The 20,668-nt window shown below is 40.2% G+C and overlaps 1 protein-coding gene and 1 long non-coding RNA gene across 2 annotated transcripts; both read right to left on the bottom strand.

Annotated features, from left to right (window-relative positions):
* Positions 1–55: 55 nt before the first annotated feature.
* Positions 56–20,150, bottom strand: LOC109529700 (DEP domain-containing protein 1B-like). The gene is made up of 11 exons (XM_019893106.1): positions 19,968–20,150; positions 15,588–15,853; positions 14,705–14,846; positions 10,716–10,843; positions 10,511–10,641; positions 10,386–10,433; positions 8,424–8,564; positions 8,181–8,347; positions 4,187–4,363; positions 1,598–1,780; positions 56–1,495 (listed from the first exon to the last, which is right to left on the bottom strand). The coding sequence occupies exons 1-11, from the start codon at positions 20,013–20,015 to the stop codon at positions 1,331–1,333; spliced, it is 1,596 nt and encodes a 531-aa protein (XP_019748665.1). The 5' UTR covers positions 20,016–20,150; the 3' UTR covers positions 56–1,330.
* Positions 5,300–6,264, bottom strand: LOC109529701 (uncharacterized). The gene is made up of 3 exons (XR_002170882.1): positions 6,200–6,264; positions 5,602–5,714; positions 5,300–5,519 (listed from the first exon to the last, which is right to left on the bottom strand). It is a non-coding gene; the product is annotated as an uncharacterized LOC109529701 (long non-coding RNA).
* Positions 20,151–20,668: the final 518 nt, after the last annotated feature.

Here is a 20,668-nt window from a genome sequence, read left to right as displayed (position 1 = left end):
AATCTAATTACGATACATAAAATGTGAATAAGGTACAAATATTTACACGGAGACAATTTTTTCATCTTGCAGTGTCATTTATTGTATAAAAAAACAAAGATCATTGTTATGCTCTGAGCCTACAGTGGGAAATAATGCCCTTAATCTGGGATATTAGAGGACAAACCAAAATACACTGAAGATTTATAGAATCAATCTACATCAAACACACATTGAATGTTTCATTTACCAGCAACGTCAAAGTTCAAGTGTAACAGTCATTCCAGCATTATTAAGACAACGATTTGAGTGTATTAATCAAGAACAATAGCATCTATGAAAATAAAACATCTCTTAAGACAGCCTCGAAGTGAACATGACTGACGACAGCAGTGTGACAAATACTTTCATTTATAATACATTGAAATATGTACCGATTAGGAAAGTCGACACACCCGTACATACATACATTAAAAAGGAAAACATGTTTGAGAGTGCACATCAAATGAGATCTAAAGTTCGTTTTTGGAGAAAAGGGTGCCGTTTGCTGATTTTCAATTGTAATTTATAGAAAGCGTGATCATTATGATTATTACAAATGAAACATACAACCGTGTACCAGCTGTTTTTTTTTTGGGGGGGGGGTGTATCCTGTACAGAGTTGACTTATTGAATGCAGTCGAAAATTAACACAAAGCTTTTGATTTTCACATACAACGATGTTTAGACCCAGTAACACTTTCATATTTTTGAAATGCATATATTTCACTTGAGTGCAATTTTAATCTTAATCTGAACAAGTACTCAACTCCTTGAATTCATTGTAACAAACAGCAGTGGTTCTTTTAGCGCTCGAGAATTGTAAACATAAATATGTTTTAAAACTATTTATTATTTATAATTTTCAGTATGGTTAGTGGTTTCATCTACCTCCTTTTCTGTTAGATTTTGACTTTTCTAAACCACAAGTTGAAACAGTATCATGGCTAGTTCAAAATATAGAACTTTTTTTTTTCCAAGTGTGAGCAGAAAATAAAAGTTTGAAGGTCAGATATATTCCTCCTTTGGCAGTTTGGCCCCTCTGCACGTCGCTGCTCGTCACTCACATATTTTTGCAGCAGCACTTGTTGATTGATGTTATTTGTTGATCTGATTTGCCCATAATGAATTTAATTGACACAACACAGTCCACAAATACTTTATGGCAAAGTGTCGACCTCTTCCCAACCTTTTTAATCAACCTTTCTCTGAAGGTTTGTGAAACAAACAGTTTTGTTGAACAAGCATTCTGGGGTGTCATACAGTACCGTTACACACCATGCTTAACTAAACCAGACTCAGCGGTGGTATTTCAGGCCCTGAAACTCCAGCTCCTCTGAAAAGGGTTCGATGGTTTCTTGAGGTTGAAAAACAGGAGGTGAGGTTTGAGGCGAGGGTTTTTCTCAGGCATGACAGCAGCTCGACTTTCCTCAGAGGGGAATCGATTGCGGTAGATTTCAGGATAAGACTTTTGAAACTGAAATAAAAGTAGGCGCTGGACTGAGCAAAGTAAAATGGGAGGGTGTTGCATTCTCGAAAATGGCATATTAGATCTGTATTTGTCCACACGAGGGCATACCTGTTTTAGTCTTTTCTTTTTGTCCTTGGCAGGAAGCTCTTTGTCAGAGATCAGGCCTTCCAGTAGCTCCTGAAGGGGAGTCTGGGTACCAATCACCTTTGGCTCCTCTGACACCACCCGTCGAATCTGTTTGTGAAATGCTGGAGATGTGCTGAAGTCTGTATCAGAACCTGCATATTTAATCTGGTGGGGGGGGGACAAAAAAACAAACGCAAATGAAAGTTTTGCCTGTCTGCGCATGTATAAACACCAAAGAATTTTTCACAGCCCATTTTGTTCAGCGGAAATGTCGGTGCTGTTGGACAGTCTGCGGCTGGATGGATGGATGGCTTGTGGAGCCGACGATGAGAAGAAAGAAGCGTCAGCGCAGATGCGTATGTGGAACTGGGAGTCGCCGCTTGGAATTGAAGCGGATTTACAGGGGACAGGAGATGTGAGCCAATCTCTTTTTCGTCAATGGACTCTACAGTTTCGTGTTTGCTTTCAAACTTAGCTTGTAGCAGACGTGTGCACGTTTTCAGCATGACGTCTCTGATCCACTGGTGAAAAGGACACTTTGATTCGCTCCTCTTTCATCTATAACTGCTTCAAACAACAAAGTGTATGCGGAAAAAGTGGTTGAGAGTGCACGACTGTCTGTGTCTTATGTGCTGTGTGGTATTATTTTGTCATTTTATGGTAACTGTTCTGTTGGTGGTGACGCGGGCATCCGCAGCGGCTCCTCTCTCTCCTGTGGTTGAGAGGAAAGAAATATCATCCGTGCTGCATGTTGCACATAGAGCACATTTGACAATAAAGTTGACTTGAACTTGAAGAAATGGTTGCCTTTGACGCTCAAATTAGCTCCACCTCAAATATTGTATGCAAGCTTGATCACATGAAATCATGTTTCCGCCCTTAACTGAAATAACAACAAGATTATGGGTATGTGTACAATAAAGGCGGAAGAAAACTGTCATTGGGTCTGTCTCCGTGTGAAAACCGTTTGTGTAATGTCCATAAGCGCCACCTCCCACTGTATGATTAGCATGTAATCATATCCATCAAGTCTCTGCCACGGTGTAAGGTGTTTCACCCTGTTCTTGTGCTTGCTAGGGAGAGACAGATCACCACAGTCCATGAGTCATTCAATATTTGTGTGCTGTGTTGGGGAAAGAGGACACAAGCTCGCTGCTTTAAAAAAATAAAATAAAAATACAATGAGAGACTCCTACAGATCATTACAGAGACCAACTGCAGATGCACAACCATTAGGAGCCAGACTTGTTCAGATACTTCTTGTTAGGCATATCAGCTGAAAAGCACAGACAAACCAAAAACAGCAGGTGTACTATTGTGTAAGGCCATGCCATGTTGCCTCTGCAGGAGAGAGACGATCCTCTATTTACAGTGCCACGAAAAAGTATTTGTCTTGTATTTCTTCTCAAATATTTTTTTTGGCATTGTTTGTCCACGCTAATGTTTAAGATAATCAAACAAATGTAAACAATAAAGGTAACCCAAGGAAATATAAAATGCAGTTTTTAAATTTTCCTTTCTTTCTTTCTCTTTTTTTTTGATTGACAGTTTTTTTTTTCAAAGCTATCTGGCCTTGTGTGAAAAATTAACTGCGGCGAATCAAAGCTTGGGAAAGCTGAATTCATTTTTGCTTATCACACCTAAGCCTGATTACTTCCAGACGTGTTCAATAGAGGAATTGCTTAAACAGAACCCTTCTAAAAAGAAAAAAAAAAGAAGTTGGCCAAAAAGCTGCTTCACGCTAATGTTTAAGATAATCAAACAAATGTAAACGATAAAGGAGGTAACCCAAGGAAATATAAAATGCAGTTTTTAAATTTTCCTTTCTTTCTTTCTCTTTTTTTTTGATTGACAGTTTTTTTTTTCAAAGCTATCTGGCCTTGTGTGAAAAATTAACTGCGGCGAATCAAAGTTTGGGAAAGCTGAATTCATTTTTGCTTATCACACCGAAGCCCGATTACTTCCAGACGTGTTCAATAGAGGAATTGCTTAAACAGAACCCTTCTAAAAAGAAAAAAAAAGAAAAGAAGTTGCCCAAAAAGCTGTTACAAAAGGCCATGATCCAAAGAAATTCAAGAAAAGATGAGAAATGTAATGCCAAAAAAAAAAGCAAGCAGTTGAGAAGAGGGCAAATACTTTTTCACGGCACTGCCATCACCCATGCCGAAAAACAGCACCGAGTATCTGTTTTTTTTTTCAAAGCTATCTGGCCTTGTGTGAAAAATTAACTGCGGCGAATCAAAGCTTGGGAAAGCTGAATTCATTTTTGCTTATCACACCTAAGCCTGATTACTTCCAGACGTGTTCAATAGAGGAATTGCTTAAACAGAACCCTTCTAAAAAGAAAAAAAAAGAAAAGAAGTTGCCCAAAAAGCTGTTACAAAAGGCCATGATCCAAAGAAATTCAAGAAAAGATGAGAAATGTAATGCCAAAAAAAAAAGCAAGCAGTTGAGAAGAGGGCAAATACCTTTTCACGGCGCTGCCATCACCCATGCCGAAAAACAGCACCGGGTATATCACCATTCACGGATTTATCATACTGTACTCATACATTCCTAAATAACACAGACCTGAACTCTTCGCAGGTGGGAAAGGTGCTCCTCAACTTGACAGCGCAGCTTGTCGGGCACTTGGAAGATGGTGTGGTGATGCTCCATCATGAAAGTGACCAGTTTTGAGGCAAGCAGCTCATCCAAGTCCATCTCATCCGGGGAGCCCAAAACGCACTGCGAGAACATTTGCACCACCTAGGCCGGGGTGAGTACAATCATTAGTACTTGCATTATATCTATGATGGCACTAAGAGTTAAATGTATCATCATTCAAAGAAAACAAATTGAACCACCAGCTGACAGCCGGCCAGTAAACAGCACAGTGATGGAAGATTCCAGTAAAAATCCAAAAGTCAAGCGAGCCTCCTAGTGGGGCTGACGCTAGGGATGGTGGTAAATGTCTCAAGGTGGTGCAGAGAAAGTTCTGGATCGCGACTGGGGTGGAAGGTAACAGCTCATCAGTTGGTATCGGCTCGAGGCTCAACGCAAGGTACGGCAAGCGCCGAACTGAAGATCGTCATTTGCGCTATATGCACTTAAGAAATGTGAGTATCTATCACTGATTCAAAATGTAATAAAATGGGTCAAGGGAAAGTCAAAATTGGTATTATTTACATGATTGTATTTTGGTTTGTTTTCTCTCATTTGCTTTGGTACCTAGGCGCATTTTTGTTTTATTCATTGATTGGCTTTTCCTTGTCATTTTTTTGTACAAGTGATTTTTCGTTATTTATTTCTCTTGCAAGCTCTTTCTGTGAGTAGCATTACTTGTTGCAGCAATTTATGTTGCACTTTGTCAGTCTCGCGACCTTATTTTGTAACGAAACCTTTTTCTATTCGATCTTATCCTTGTTTGCATTTGTGGGATCCGCTCCTGTTCCGGACTGGTCCGGAACCATAACACACTATTATACATAACTTAGCTGACGCAAACACGGTCGTGAGTGGTCCATCGCAAGCGTGCCTACGTTTCAAATACCTTTCCTAGATAAGTGAAGGTTAAATAAATGAACTAAATAATGACTTCATTGTTTTAATTACAGCAGCGTAAAATATTTGGTATATGTAGATGTGTTTGCATGGAAAGTTATGAAGAAAAAAAAAGAACAAATGGTACAGTGAAAAACAGAATAAATTGTACACTGCGTCTTTTTATTCGTACATTTTAAAATACAAAACAAACAGCCAGAAGCCTGGCTGAATTTTCCAGTCCTGCTCTCAGGCCAACTTGACATTGTCCACAACTTGGAAGAACATCTGCCTGGCCTCATGTCATTTTCTGGCCTCGTGATCGCCTGGCTTGCAATTTCTATTTTCTGTGAATCTAAGGCCCCATTCATTGTGCGCTTTCCTTTGACATAGAAACGCAAAATGAGTAACAGTTGGTGAAAGAATTATACGACGCGTTATTGCATGTAAAAGGTCTTACTGACATGGACGAATGCTGAATGAGGGCTGCTGCTTGGTGGCCAGATGAAGAGCTTACACTTGTCCATGCATTGGAGACGTCTTCAGCATGTCCGTCCGTCCATGTAACTCCAAAAAACTTGCAAAAAAATAAATAAAAAAAATGTCACAGTTTGGTATGATGATAGAAGTAATTGATTTTATGCATGCATTTGCATTTTATCTTTAACAGTTGATTTTCTTTGAATGTATTTATTCAGGAATATTGTTTTTCTTTCATTTAACGTGCACTAAATTTTATTTTAATCACGACTGTTTTATTTTCCTCATAGCGCAGTTGTAGACAAATTGTGCATATTGCAGTTGCTGACAGCTAATAACTTTAATGACTGTGTACTTTATTTGGATTAATAATATGTCTTGTTTTATGGGTACTGTACTTGCATGGGTCTATTTTGGTGGTGAGTAAAAACTTTGTTGCATAGGCAGAACCTTCGCTTTAGCATCAGCCTGTAATTGCTCTAGTCTAGGTAACTAAAAAGTGTTTCTAATAATTGCGACAACAGGTGACAAACTAAATACAAACATGAAGTAATTTTGTAAGTCTAATACTGTAGTTTGTACCTCAGAAATAGCAGCATAGCACATCCAGGATTCAGGAAGAATTGGTTGGTTGCTTTCGTTTTCCGCTTACCGATTGACATATAAACGCAAAATGAGGAACAGTAAATGAGTTGAATGTCCTCTAAGTGATGTGAAATGAAATTTACCAGGACAGGCAATGCTGGAGTTGCAGGAGATGCTGCACTTCTGATGCTGAGCTTCTTTCACCAAATATCCATCCACAACAGCTGTGAATCAAAATACGTGCCAAATAAGATCAGAGTTCACTGTTACATTGTATGGGCCTGTAATCGTGAACCTTACATTTGTGTTCTATCAAACATCTTTTAACACTTATTTACAGTAATTAAATTTATTCAAACTGCAATGCCTCATTATTTGTGGGACATTTCTCCCCTGTATGTCAATGCAATGTTTCCGTTCAAAGTGAATATTACAGTGGCTAACAAAAAAAACCGAATATACTGTGTGTAAATAAATCCTCTATCCTGGTTCATGAGTAGTTGTGTGATGAAACTTGAAACAGGAAAACATTTTCACTACAGTGCGGCGGTCAAAACACACGCACTCACAAAAAACAGACTGCTGGCAATTATTTCAACAGATAACAAACAATATGACAATTTTCCCCAAAAATATTTACTGTATTTCATGTTTACCTTTGTAGTAGCGCCATAGCATAATCCGTTGCTCCAGTGTCCAAGAATGGCCCATGGTGTCTAGTTGGTCGTACCATTTTTTCACCCTCGACGCTCATTTCCACAATGGCTATTGTGATCCATGAGCTTTTTTTGTTGGTTTGTTTCAACTTTGCAGCTTCCATGGACTTGTTTTGCCTTGCGAACACTGTTAAACTCACCTCGCTCGGCAGTAATAAGTGCGTGGGCGTTTCTTCTCGCCGATTCAAAGGTGCACTGGATGTCTTTGTCCCCGAAAAATGTAGTTCTCGCCATTCGCTTTTTGCTCCATTCTGAAAATATTGGGGGGGGCGAGAGGGGTTCTTCTTCCGCTCGTCATAACCACTGCTATGCTTTGCGATAGTGCATGCAGTTTTTTCTTTAAACCAAACAATCCGCGGACGATGTGCTGCCCCAACCATGGCGTGTGATCTGTACAGATCATAGATCAAAGATGATCTCTTGCACCACTAATTAAAACGTGAACTTGCGCTCGTGTGACCGGATGAAATTCTTCCTACCACACCCTGTAAAGTGGTCCACGTATGGGACATATCCCTGAATTCTGTCATTATTTCTTCATAACATCAATGACTTATGCAGGGTTCCCACTCTTCCACTTGCTTTTTATTTATGGACCTTTTAAGCACTTTTGAGGGCTAATTTAGCCATTTTTAAGGACCGTTTCTCCATTCAGCAGGGGTTTCACAGTGGATTTAATGAACAGAAAGCCACATATCACTGAGCTGGTGTTCAAATCATTGCTGCCAAAGGAAGGGCACATCTTTAATTTTAGGGGCAATCAGCTAACCCTTTATTTGACATACTGTATGTCAAATTGGTCCGAAATAACGTGGCCCAATCACATGATCATCATCGGAACTGATCGGAGACGGCGGGAAAAGCAGAGCGGGAACCAGGAAGGCATGTAGCCCGACAGGGGGCTTTGAGGGGAAGGGCGCCAGGTGCATTTTCCGACAAAACTATTCATTGGAAGGGTGGGGAAAATGACATACACAAATGAAATGAACACCACAGGTTAATTTTTAAGGATTTTTTTTTTAGAAGCTTTTCCTGAAAAGTAAGGACAATTAAGAACATAATTTTACAACTTCTTTTTTTATGGATTTTTATTAACTTTAAGGACCCGTGGGAACCCTGTTATGTATCAATCTGGATGTATTTATTTATTTCAAATAATGAATCAACACTTAATTTTTTTTTGTGTTTCCAAACTTTTGTCTGGCACTAGATAGAATGATGATTGAAACACATGAAGAAAATAACTCGTAAGGAATCCATACCAGTGTGCGTGTGGCAATAGTGTCATTGAGTGGTGGCAGATGGGGGTTCTGCGAGACCCGCGCCATGAGTCTCAGCAATAGCTGAAGATGACGTCGATTGGGCGGCGAGAGCAAAAGAGTGCTGACTTGAAGAGCCTCAGTGGCCAAATCTTGCTCCTGTAGTAGACCTGGGGAGGAAATCAAGCAGGCAAGGATAAAGTTTTCACTCGTGGGGGTACAGATCCTGTAAAAAGTTTAGCTCACTGAGAATGTTGACAAAGACTTCATAAAGATGGAAAGTCAGAAGGGGTTCTTTGAGTCGCTGATAGTAGTCGGCCACGGTTTTCAAGACATCTCTCTCAAATCCCGGGTACACTGGTTGTTTGGTGTCATTGCCATTAGGCCCTTAAACAGAAAAAGAGTTAATTGTTTTGTGTTCCCTTCACTGAAATTACCACTGTGAAATAAAATACCATGCAAAAGGACGAGCGTTGTTCATTTAATGACGGTTGTCAAAAGTAGTCACTTTGACATGGTGAAACAATAGATCAGAACTGGCAGGAGAACAAAAAATACAAAACCAGTTTTCAAAATGTTCTGTCGAGCGGTGATTCTCAAAATGTGGTATTCGGGGCTCTCTCTGGAAGGATGCAAGATAATCATTGAACAAGTTGTGTTGAGCAGATTGTTCATGAGTTTGGTATTTTCCCATTGTCTGGGCAGTCATGAAGGTACCGAGTATGATTTACGGTTGAACGAGGGAGAGGGGGAATGTGGAGAATGGAAGAACAAAGTAGAGTGAACAGTATGTTCAAGAGATGTGGGCAATTATTTAACTTTTCTGTGCAATCAATGTTGATCCAATCATTATTTAAGTACCTTCCGGTACATATTCTTCGAGGAAATATAAGGACTACTGTTTGAGTGGAAGGCAAACCGCATCATGTCACAGTGTCTTGCACTCTGTACAATATTCAGTCATCTCGTTACCACTGCATCCCGCGTCCTAGACACATAATTTTCCCGCGGGACGCACAGTTCCGAATAATGTGCTATTTTGGCACCCAAGGAAATTTCTCAGTCAAAACAAAGCAAAAAAAAAACTACATCTTTTTTTTCCAGCAACTCAGTGTCGAAGTTCAACAATCGCCGCCATTGTTGTTTGGATCTTGCATTAAGTAATCTCGCGTGACGAGATTTCCGTTCTCGCGAGACGAGATTGGCGAGATCGGCCTTCAAACCTCGTGGAAAGCAGACGATTGCCAAGTTGTGTAACGTTAAAACAAGTGTTGCGAACAAGTGTTCTGAAAGTTTATTGCGGAGATCTTACAGAGGAAGCAGCTAAAGTTGAATAGTTTTTTGCGATATTAAGTTGACTTTGAGAAAGCCTTGCATCATTGGAAGCAGAGTAAAGAGAGGAGAATTTATGAACTCAAAGACTGAACCATGGGATGAAATAAGAACCTATTTCTCAGCAAATCGTGTTTGCCTGAATTATTTAAATTTTTGCGGCATTTGTTTATCAGAAACAAACCTATTATCAATGTATATTGTTGTTGTTTGTGTTATTATCATATGCAATTGAATAAGTAGACCATTTCAGAATTCGAAATGTGGGACTCTCTAAATGCATAATGGGACTCATACTTTTCTGATCAGCGAGTCCCTGGGACTCGCTGGGGTTAAACTGCAAAATTATCACTGAGTATTAAAGAATAATTATGAATAAAACTTCTGCCGAATTCTTATAAACGCTTAGGCCCACTATCCAACTATATTTTAATCCGGTTTATGATGGTGGCACTTTGTGTGAAACGTTTTAGAACCACGGTTGTAAATGAATGGTGCAACGACCATGGAAGAACCTTTTCAGTTTTGGTGAGGATTGGCATTGCGATGCAATTACAGTCGTGTATTTTTACTGTTTGAGTATGCAATTCATGTTTATCAGTCAGGTTCTTCGACACCAAACTCATTCAACCATGCTTTTAGAGAGCACACGTTGTGCACTGCTGCACAGTTGTTACAGAACAGAGGAGTTTTCCTAAACTGATCTCACTGCGGCAAAAAAATAATTGCCCAAATGCTTGTGTCTCATTACAGTTTTTTTTTTAAGACATCCTTCACACAAATGTTGTCTGCTGTAGTCTGAAAAACAAGTGTCAGTTCAGTGCCTTTTTTTGTTGTTGTTTTACAGTACGACTTTGCAAACAAGAGTATACTTACACTTGGCGAGGCATTTCATTGCTGATATCACCCAGTAGGGCATGTCATCTGGGAAGAGGGAATCAGACGGATAATAGTCAGATATTTCATCACATCCAAACTACTTGTAAGTCCAGTGCCATTACCATCATTGTTCTCCAACACAACTATGCCCGACTTGTTGATGTTGAAGACGTTGTGAACTATGTATTTGCCTTTCACGTGTGCTGGATTTAATATACCATCCAATGTTGTTAAACCCAGCACTTGCTGTAAGCTGAAAGTCAATTCATGTAGTAGATTGAGAAAAACAACAAAATGGAGAATGGCATTAGAGGGATTGGTACATACTGTGCAGCTGTCATTGATTTCCAGATGTGGTCCACTTCCTTGGGAGTAATATCTTTTCTGCGAATGAGCTTGCATTCATGCACATCCCCGATTGCTACACTGTGCCTTTTGGTCCAAAAATCGGAAGTCTGTTAAAAAGGACAGCGATGTAAACGTTTTGCAAACATTTTGGTTCATCTACCACTTTAAAATAACAACCAGAGATGAAATAAAGTGCTGAAAATAAATAAGAATAGAACATAAGACATTAAACAATTAAAGAACACACTCACACACACAAACGCAAAAATGAAACAAGGGCAGAGTGTCATGCTGAGTTGAGAGTCAAGGAACAGAAATGTGTTTTACAAATGGACAATGAGGGGACTCGTCTGATGTGTTCTGGCAGATTATTCCACAGTCTGGGATCGACATCAGAAAGAACGTGACCCGCTCTGAACATCCGCTTTGACTTCAGGGCCTACAGGAGCAGCTGGTCAGCTGACCTAAGGTATGGGGCAGGAGCGTATGGTTGGAGCAGCGCAAGGAGGGGCAAGACCATTTACAAACTTTAACAACAAATAAAATAATCTTACAATAAATTCTAAAGTGCTTAGGTAGCCAGCGGAGAGAGGCTAGTCTACGAGTTATCTGCTCTGCCTTACATGTTCGAGTTAAAAGGAGAGCAGCAGCATTTTGAACCTAGTGGACATATTTGAGGTAGGACTGGCTGATGTGATGAAGGCAGGATGACTGATTCAAAGTGCTGCCATGCAAGAAAGAGCTTCACCTTTATCAGCAGCCAAAGGCAAAATAAGATGGAGTCACAGCTGTACCAAATTGCTGATCCAATTAAAAATCACAGCCCAACCTAAAAACCCAAGTTTGAGGCTGTTTCCTACACATCGTGCGGGAAGGGGTCCACGCTCACGGGTCGGAGCTTGGTGGTGGGTGGTTGAACACTGCGACCAACCAAAAACCATCACTTCATTTTTTCTTTTCTTTAAAATCTAAAAAAGGTTCAAGGAAATCCAGGATTTCATGTTTTCAGTTCACAACAAAAGCACTTCTAAGAAGAAAACAGCTTTCTTCGTAGTGAGACAGAGTAAACCTGAGTGACATGAGAATAGCGACGGAAGGAAATCGCATGCCTGCGCAAGGTGAAGTCCAGGGGCAGCAAATACAAATAGAATATTCAGAGTCCACGCGTAGCTGGCGCCGGTATTGGTTTCACTTGGTTGCCATGACAACTAGGATCTAACATTTATTTGAGGTTGTTGTTTGGTGAAAGTGTGTTTGTTTCCATACGAACCTTGATATGTGTTTTTTTTCTTGAAATCTTTTCAAATTATTATTTGAGATATTTTCTGAAAGATTTCTTCCGGTTTGGGGTCACGCATGCCGGATGGTGCGAGGGAGTTATATATATTTTTTTTTAGAGAGAGAGAGAGAGAGAGAGAGAGAGAGAGAGAGAGAGAGAGAGAGAGCGCGCAAATGATATCGTCTGGTTGACTGTATTTTCAATTTATCTACTGTCGGTTTACAAGGTGCACACGGTATCTTATCTTTGGGGCTGTGGGGGGTGTTTTAAATAGATTTATTTAATGTTGTGTCAAACAGATTATTGTAATGTTGATTGTTGATGTTTGGAATGTCTTTTTTAGTTTTCATGGTGTTCCAAAATGGAAGCGAAATAAAACCATTGTGGACATCAGTACGAAGCGTTGTTCTTGACCAGAGTAGATACACCAAGAATTAAAATCCTGTGGAACTGCAAAAGACAGTGGAGCAGTTTGGGACTAAAAACTATGAAATCTCAGACACTTAGTTCTGTCTGCCAGATACAACCACAACGACTACTACTACTACTACTACTACTACTACTACTACTACTACTACTACTACTACAAAAAAAAAAAAAAAAGTACCGCTATTACGACTAATCACCATCATCATCATCAACCAATTTATAATTTTGCCCTCTTCTGAAATTCTTTTTTTAATTTCCCCACTTTAATGATAAAGATAGCAACAAACGTGAATACAGCATGCAGACAAAGATCCATCCGTCTATTCTCTATCGTGCTTATCCTCACTGGGGCCACGCATGTGGTGGAGCCTATCCCAGCTGACTTTGGGCGAAAGACGGCGTACCCAACAAGTGTCAAAATCAAGGCCTGTGGGCCAGATCTGGCCCGCCACATCATTTTATGTGGCCCGCAAAAGCAAATCAAGCATGTCAAGTTCCATGATGCTTGTTAAAGTCTGAACCAAAATTTTAAATTGTCATATGTAATCCACAATAACAGTTATTATTCTTGACTTGACTGATTTTAAAACTAGTTATTCATCATCATCAATTTGTTGTGCGCTGCGTATGTAATATGTGGAGGTGATTAAACATTTGTATGGTTTCCCAAAATTCATAACGGCCCTCCAAGGCAAACCGTAACTACAATGTGGTCCGCGAAAAAAATGAGTTTGACACCCCTGGCGTACACCCTGAACTGATCGCCAGCCAATGTCAGGGGACAGAAACAAACAACCACTCACACTCACATTCAAGCCAACATCCAATTTTGAGCATGGGCCCCAGTTAGCCTGCAAAGACCACATGAGTAGCCCACCCGCCTGTTGTAAAAATCACTGACTAGTCATGAAACAGTGCCAAGTTCTCTGAATGCAAACACTTTCTTAGACTTTAAATTAAGAAAAGATTGCATCTTGATATTGACATGCATCTTTCCTACATTGCTTGATAATTAAGTGTAATAAATTATGAACATGAGCCGTGTGTTCACACACACTACCGGTTTCTAGTGCTATTGAATGAGAAACTGTGTCCAAGTTTTGACTGGCGGTGTATAGCTGGAATCACTCAAATTAGTGAAAACGTCGCAAAGTAGGCACCACTGCAAATTGTTGGCTCTTGCTCGCGCTACTTCACCTAAACTGGTATCCTCGCATGTACTCATGAAATAAAATGATAACTTTCAAAAGAAGAGCACAGCAAAATTTGTGTTTCATTTTGACTTCATGGTCACTGTGAAGGCCAGTCAGAGACGATGGGCGGGCTGGATGTGACCTCTGGGCCATACTTTGCCCAGCTCTGACACAGAGTCTTACCTTTTCAAAAAAGCATCAGAATGATATCTCAGGCTTTTTGGGGAATATGCTATGGATTATAGTTGAACTTTTCGGAAGATGTGTCTCCTTACAGCTAGCGTAAATGTAACCCCAGTTTTAAAAACAGAACATGTTTTGTATTTAAATGTGTGTCGTTTTTTATTGTATGTTTAGTTTTACAATAAACTCCAACTGGGTGTCATTAAACAGCTAGAAGCACACTCAGGGAGGACAGAATTACATGCGCTCCATGCTTGGTACTCAAGCAACATTGTGCATTCCAGGGTACTTTGACAACGTCCGGAACTCGCAAATCCACCGCGCTCTTCTGCGCATGAATCGTTTTTCTTCTATTAAATCGAATCCAAAACCTAAATCACGATAACATTTCGATGAATCATTCAGCCCTAATTCACATCAGATCTTCACATCATTGAGTATCATTATTAACAATAACATGATTATGTTTATAGTACAAACATGTTATGATATCTATCTTATTTGTGATTTCAATAGTGCCTATCAAACTGGTAGCCCTTCGCATTAATCAGTAGCAAAGTGGTAGCTCTCGGTTTCAAAATGATTGGTGACCCCTGATGTAGACCAATCCAGAACGCTACCACTGATGCACAAATTGCTGTAACTGAGATTCTAAGATGTTTTGGGGCATAGTATAAAACACCTCCAGCCGGACAAGAAACACATCACAGCAGTAGTCATTTAGTCAGTACCGTAGTCATTTGGCAGGAGGCCGTTGTTAAGAACTCTTAGTAAAGCGGAGTTTGTGCTATGCAGCGTTTTAAAATGAAATTGGAAGACTTTCACTACATCCTACACATTCAGTAATGAATTTATTTGAGCGTGCACAACTGTTACCATCTCACCATGCTAGACTTCACAGGTGCTGCATTCTCCTGCTGTGGTAATTCCTCATAGTCATCCCAGCGGATGAGTCTTGGCAGGTCAGTGCTGTGTCGAGACAGAGATCTCAATGGAAGAGACTTGAGGGGAGACAAACTGGGAAATCTATAACAAAAGGAGACATCAATGCACTCAGTGGAGTACCACACACACAAAATCACATGTGCTTCACTGTATCACCTGACTTCATAAAATCATCAAAATCAGCGTCACAGAGTTTCCATCAACGAAAAAAAACCACAGTGATCATTGTCAATTCATGCAATAGAGGATAGCATATGCACTTTTCCAAACAATGACACATTTGCTTTTTTTCCTCCTGATAATCATAATGGTGCTAAAGACTCACTAACAAAAGTTAGGATAAGTATTGGAAGAAAGAGAAAAGGAAAACAGACAAAAGACCATTTTTTCATCCTGCAAGGAGGGGAACATTTCAGACTACTGCACTAACAGACTTTGATTCTCTCCTCCTTCATCTATAAGTGCTTCAAACAAGGCGTATGCAGAAATATTTGCTACAATTGGATTATTGTCTGTGTTTTATGTCGTGTTCTGCTGTATTATTTTTGTTATTTTATGTTCAATGTTCTGTCAAGCACTTTGTTACAGCTGCAGCTATTGTGAAAGCACTATATAAAAAAATATGTACAGTATTGTCTTGTACTGTACCAATTTTGGAACCATTTTTTGATGCTCACATTAACAAGTATGCGGTTAGCAAACAAAATGGGGCTGTGCACAGGGGTTGCACCCCACACCAACTGGTAGTTTGATGCCTTGCCAACATGTGTCTTTAGAGTAAGCAGTCCAGTCTCACACCTGTCCATTAAAAAGTATGTTTACCTGTACAAATGACAGTTATCTTCAAAGTCCTCCGTCCCATGGCGTCCCTTAATGTCTTCGATGACATGCGCCTTGAGGAACTTCCTAAGCAGCTGTAAAGTCTGGTTGCGAGTCACCTCTGGCCCAAAGTTGCAGTTGTGCCGAAGAAGCTGATGGAGATAATCCACAGCCTCCGATCCTGAAAAAGTGCAGTCATAGTAGCGGAGGTGCATCCAGTGTCTTCTTAATGGCATGCCACCACGGAAGAGTTGAATAGTTTCATTCCACTGTAAAACAGGAAATAGCCCACAAATGAGGAATTGCGACATTTTAAAAAGAAAACCCACGCAGACATGGGGAGAACATGCAAAGTCCATACAGGAAGGCCGGAGCCGGAATCGAACCCTGCACCTCTGCACTATGAGGCCACACCACGCCGCCCTGTGTTTAATTAAAATTCCAATATAAATTTGTTCTGTATTGGTAATTATCATATCAGTCATCATATCATTAAAAAAAAAAAAATACTCGATTTGAATCGAATTTCCTTTTCATAGCCAACCAGTTCAGGGTGTTCCCCGCCTACTGCCCGAAGACAGCTGGGATTGGCTCCAGCACCCCCCACGGCCCTTGTGAGGATAAAGCGGATGAATTTCCTTTTCATCGCCCGATATTGAACCATAAATCTTTTTCCCATAAATTCGGAGGACTTCAGTATACGAGAGGAGCATATTAAAATAACATGGTGGAAGCACCGACATCAGCGCCAACAAGCTTGAATGTGGTTTATGGGGTTTTAAAAACATGAAGACATCAATAAACTGAAATTTTGCGAGACAGTCAGGGATGTAAATGTTATGAGTTTACTGTGTTTTTTTGCCACTTCGTTTATACAGCCTGCCCAGTGGTTGGAATTGATTAAAATTATTATTTATTGTGGGCGGCACAGTGGTCGACTGGTGAGAACGTTCACCTCACAGTGCAGAGGTGCAGGGTTCGAGTCCGGCTCTGGGCCTTCCTGTGTGGAGTTTGCATGTTCTCCCCGTGCCTGCGTGGGTTTTCGCCGGGTACTCCGGTTTCCTCCCACATTCCAGAAACATGCGCCGTAGGTGAATTGTTTCCTCTAAATTATCCCTCTGTGTGTGCCCTGTGATTGGCTGGCAACCAGTTTAGGGTGTCCGTCTTCTACTGCCTGAAGACAGCCGGGATAGGCTCCAGCACACCCACCATCCTTGTAAGTAGAAGCTGATTTTAAAATGGGTGGATGGATATTATTCATTGTATTGATTTGGTCATGTGAACTGAATTGAAACTCAAAGTGAATCGTAAATCGTAATCGGGCCCTCATGAATCGAATTAAATTGATTTTGGAAACCTGAATCTACACCCAGCCCTATGTTGTAGCATAAAATTATTGATCATTAAAGCACAGTTGCAGTATTTTACTTTATCAACATTGACTGTCAGTGACAATGCGTCAACATTTGTTGAGCTTTCATTGTTCTTATTTCAAAGAACCACTATTAATTTCAATAATATACAAAAAAATCTGTTCTAGCACGTCGATGTAAACTTTTTTTATGTAATTGTAGGTGAAGTCATCGCTAATTATATTACATCGGGTGTGCCTCCCTTACAGGAGGCTGCCATGTTTGGCCGCCACATTTCTGCTACGAATACCCAAAGGAGACAAACTTAGCGAAACATATTCGTTAATATGACGACTACGGAATGCACTGACTCCGTGACTTCAGGAAAGACTAGAAATCATTTGGGATGAGATTTTGCTTGCACCACTGCTGAAGAAACTATATTAGCTAGCTAGCACAGTTAAAAGGAGTAGGTCCTTTACTGATGGTGATGGCACACCCTCTTTTGTGCAGACATGTACACTTTTTTTACACCCTGTCCGGGCGTCCAGGAGGATTTTATAAATTCATGAAAATATCCGACTTGAATTGGTTTTTATGGGACCAATTAGCACGTGCTTAATTTGACTGGTGTTTTGCGGGACAAATGAGAGGTGAAGTGCTGGATTTATTTTTTTTATTTTATGTGGGGCGAAGTGCACTGTAACCTGCACGTGTGATGTTGACACTGGTGGAACGGTAGAAGCCAAAAACGAAAACAAGTAGTCGTAGTTAAGATAAATGCGCTGAGCAGGTACGCTCAGTTACAACGGTGAGTGCCAAATGTTTGCTGCTGAAATGGGATGGAACAAAGCCCCAGTTGAATAAGCAAGCATTACGACATCCTGTTCATTCGTCTGTGTTTGACTGCTGTGCTTGAAGTCACTAGACCGAGAGGTGCGTGACATTTACCTTTTGAACAAGCCAAATAACTATGGTTCAGAGTTGAGGATTGTGCTCTGACTGATCCGGACAAGATTTGCACTGACTGAGCTGAACAAGATCTTGGGTGGACCACCTAATCAGAGGCGCTGCTATGAAGATTTCTTCATTGACCACCCGGGCCAGGTTTTGATGAGCACCCACCTCTCCAAAGGCATCTTTCTGCAGCGTTTTATCTCGTTAAATGGACGTTTATAACCATTCTAACTAACATTGTATTGCACAACATTATCAAATGTTGCCCACTTTGCATCCATTGAAGCCTGATCATCCTAGAAAAGGGAATCGTCCATCTGCGGTCCCTTCTCAAGGTTTCAATTTTTTCTCCAAATGTTTTTTTTTTAATTTCTCCGTGCCCTCCTGGGGGTTAAGATCAGCAGACTTTCTATAGAGGCACCATTGAGAGCATCTTGACCAGCTGCATCACCGTGTGGTACACCACTTGCACCGTGTCCTGCAGAAAGAGTCTACAGCGCATTGTGAGAGCGGCTGAGAAGATCATTGGCGTCTCTCTTCCTCCACTCACGGGCACTTACAACTCTCGTCTGACCCGCCAAGCCACCCAGATCGCAGGTGACCCCACCCACCCGTCTCACAGTCTCTTCGACGTGCTGCCGTCGGGGAGGAGGCTGCGATGTCTCTCTGCTAAATCAACCAGGCTCAAGAACAGTTTATTCCACCAGGCGGTCAGGAGACTAAACTCCCTCCATGTTCTGCCCGCACTCCCCCCCATCTACCCCTGCCTCCTGCCACAATCAGTGTCCCTCCCCCAGTATCTGACATCTGATTATTGCACTTAAAACAAGTAACTACGAATATACAATAATCACAAGCGCCCTTGGTTGTCTGTTGTGGCCATTGTTTATTTATTTTTATTTAACATATTTATGTCTATGGAATTTTAATGTAGATTTTAGCTGTGTGTGTTCAACGCACTACAAATTTGCACTGTGGTTGAGAGAGGAAAGTAATTTCATCTGTGCTGTATGTTACACATAGAGCATATTTGACAATAAAAGCTGACTTGACTTGACTTGAAATATTTGTCAACTGTGGGCATGTGAAGCCCTTGGAGACTTTTTGTGATTTAGGGCTATATAAATAAATTTGACTTGACATTGACTGAACAGGACAGTTACTACACACGATAAAGGTAACAAGAAAGCTCACACGTACATATTTCAATGTCTAATAAAGGTGCCGGTCGGAAAACATTTATGAGTAAGAAAACTAAAGACTGAAGTCAATTGACTGAATTTTTTTTCTTTGCTAAATTAATATCCCTGTGAAACTGCTCTATCACTATGTACATGATTACACTGAAGAGATGTCAATAAATATTTTTTGTTAAAGATGGATTTTCTGCAGAAGAGGTATTATTTAGAACATGGTCATATGAATGAAAGACTTCAAAGGAGAGTTACTCTTACTTTTTTTTGTTTGTTTTATTTTCTCCCCATACAGAGGAGGCATAATTTAAATAAGGACTGCCCAATATATTGAACAAATGTTACTTTGATAAATGTAGAGCAGCATGTAAAAAGATGCAATGAATTCATACGGAATTGTATGCTTTAAGATAACTTTGATCAATCAGATGCATCGCCAAGGGAAAAGTATCAATAGGCATTACCAACACTAAGGAACTTAAGTGATAAGAATATGTTAATATTTTTCCGCATTATTTTTTTTTCTTTAATTAGATCGTAAAGATGTTTTTTCTGCGGGTTCATATCTGAATAATGTTGATATTCAAATGTCGCATATGCATATTTTTTCAATATTGTGCAGCCCTACTTTTAAATTATTAGAGTTATAATGTATGGCATATTTGAGTATCATTTCAGTACTGTATTTTGAGACTGGGCCGAGAGTCCACTCTTTTTTTGGAAATGAAACTACCTTACCTTCACTACTAATGCAACTAAAAATGCATATAAATTACATTTAGGGAGAGACTGCGTTATCTGGTTGTTTAATATTCGTAGTTCGTCCTACTAACTTAACACGCAAACTGTCTCTTTTGTTTAGATTTGTAAACATTACTCACCAGCTTTGTCGCCCTGTACGGACCTGGCCCGATAACTCTTCCCTCCATGCTACGAGATGGATATAATCTTTATTGGTCCAAAAACATTGAAATAAATAACTTTTAGCCGATTAACATAACGACCAGACTCCGGACGACGGACAGAAACTTCGTCGCCAACTTTGAATCTGCAACGTCACATAAATTGACGAACGTGATTGGATGTGGAGTTGAGCATGTGACCTACAGAGGTCATGACGCGCAGTCGGTTGCTGTGACAACAAGCAAACAGCTAGCATTTTTCAAGCTATCGCTTCGTGTGCTGGGTGGCGTGGTAGTTCACAGCCATGACGCAGGGAAATGACTGCACACTACACTAGGACGGAAATTGATTCAGTTTCACACAGTCGCGGAGTGGGAACTGAATTTGTATTTTTTTCCTGAGTTTTATTGCAACAGTCAGTTGACAACAGCACACGTAGCTCTCATAAAAGCAAAACCACTCGCACTCGTTCTCCATTTTTTCAAACTATTTGAACACGTCAACAATCACTTGTTAACAGACATGAACTTTTCTGCCACGTGAGCAATAGCCACAGAAACACAACAATGAACAAAATGCATATACAGTGTATATATATATTGTCAGTTGAACCTTGTTCTTTACAAAAAAATAGATTATTGGTAGAGAGTGTATTGGGAAATCTATCTAAGAAGTCATT

This window comes from Hippocampus comes, unplaced genomic scaffold (genome assembly GCF_001891065.2).
Source record: "Hippocampus comes isolate QL1 unplaced genomic scaffold, H_comes_QL1_v1.1 scaffold94, whole genome shotgun sequence".
Classification (NCBI taxonomy): domain Eukaryota; kingdom Metazoa; phylum Chordata; class Actinopteri; order Syngnathiformes; family Syngnathidae; genus Hippocampus; species Hippocampus comes.
The sequence above is the reverse complement of the archived record's forward strand: the minus strand, read 5'-3'. Positions and strand labels throughout refer to the sequence as shown.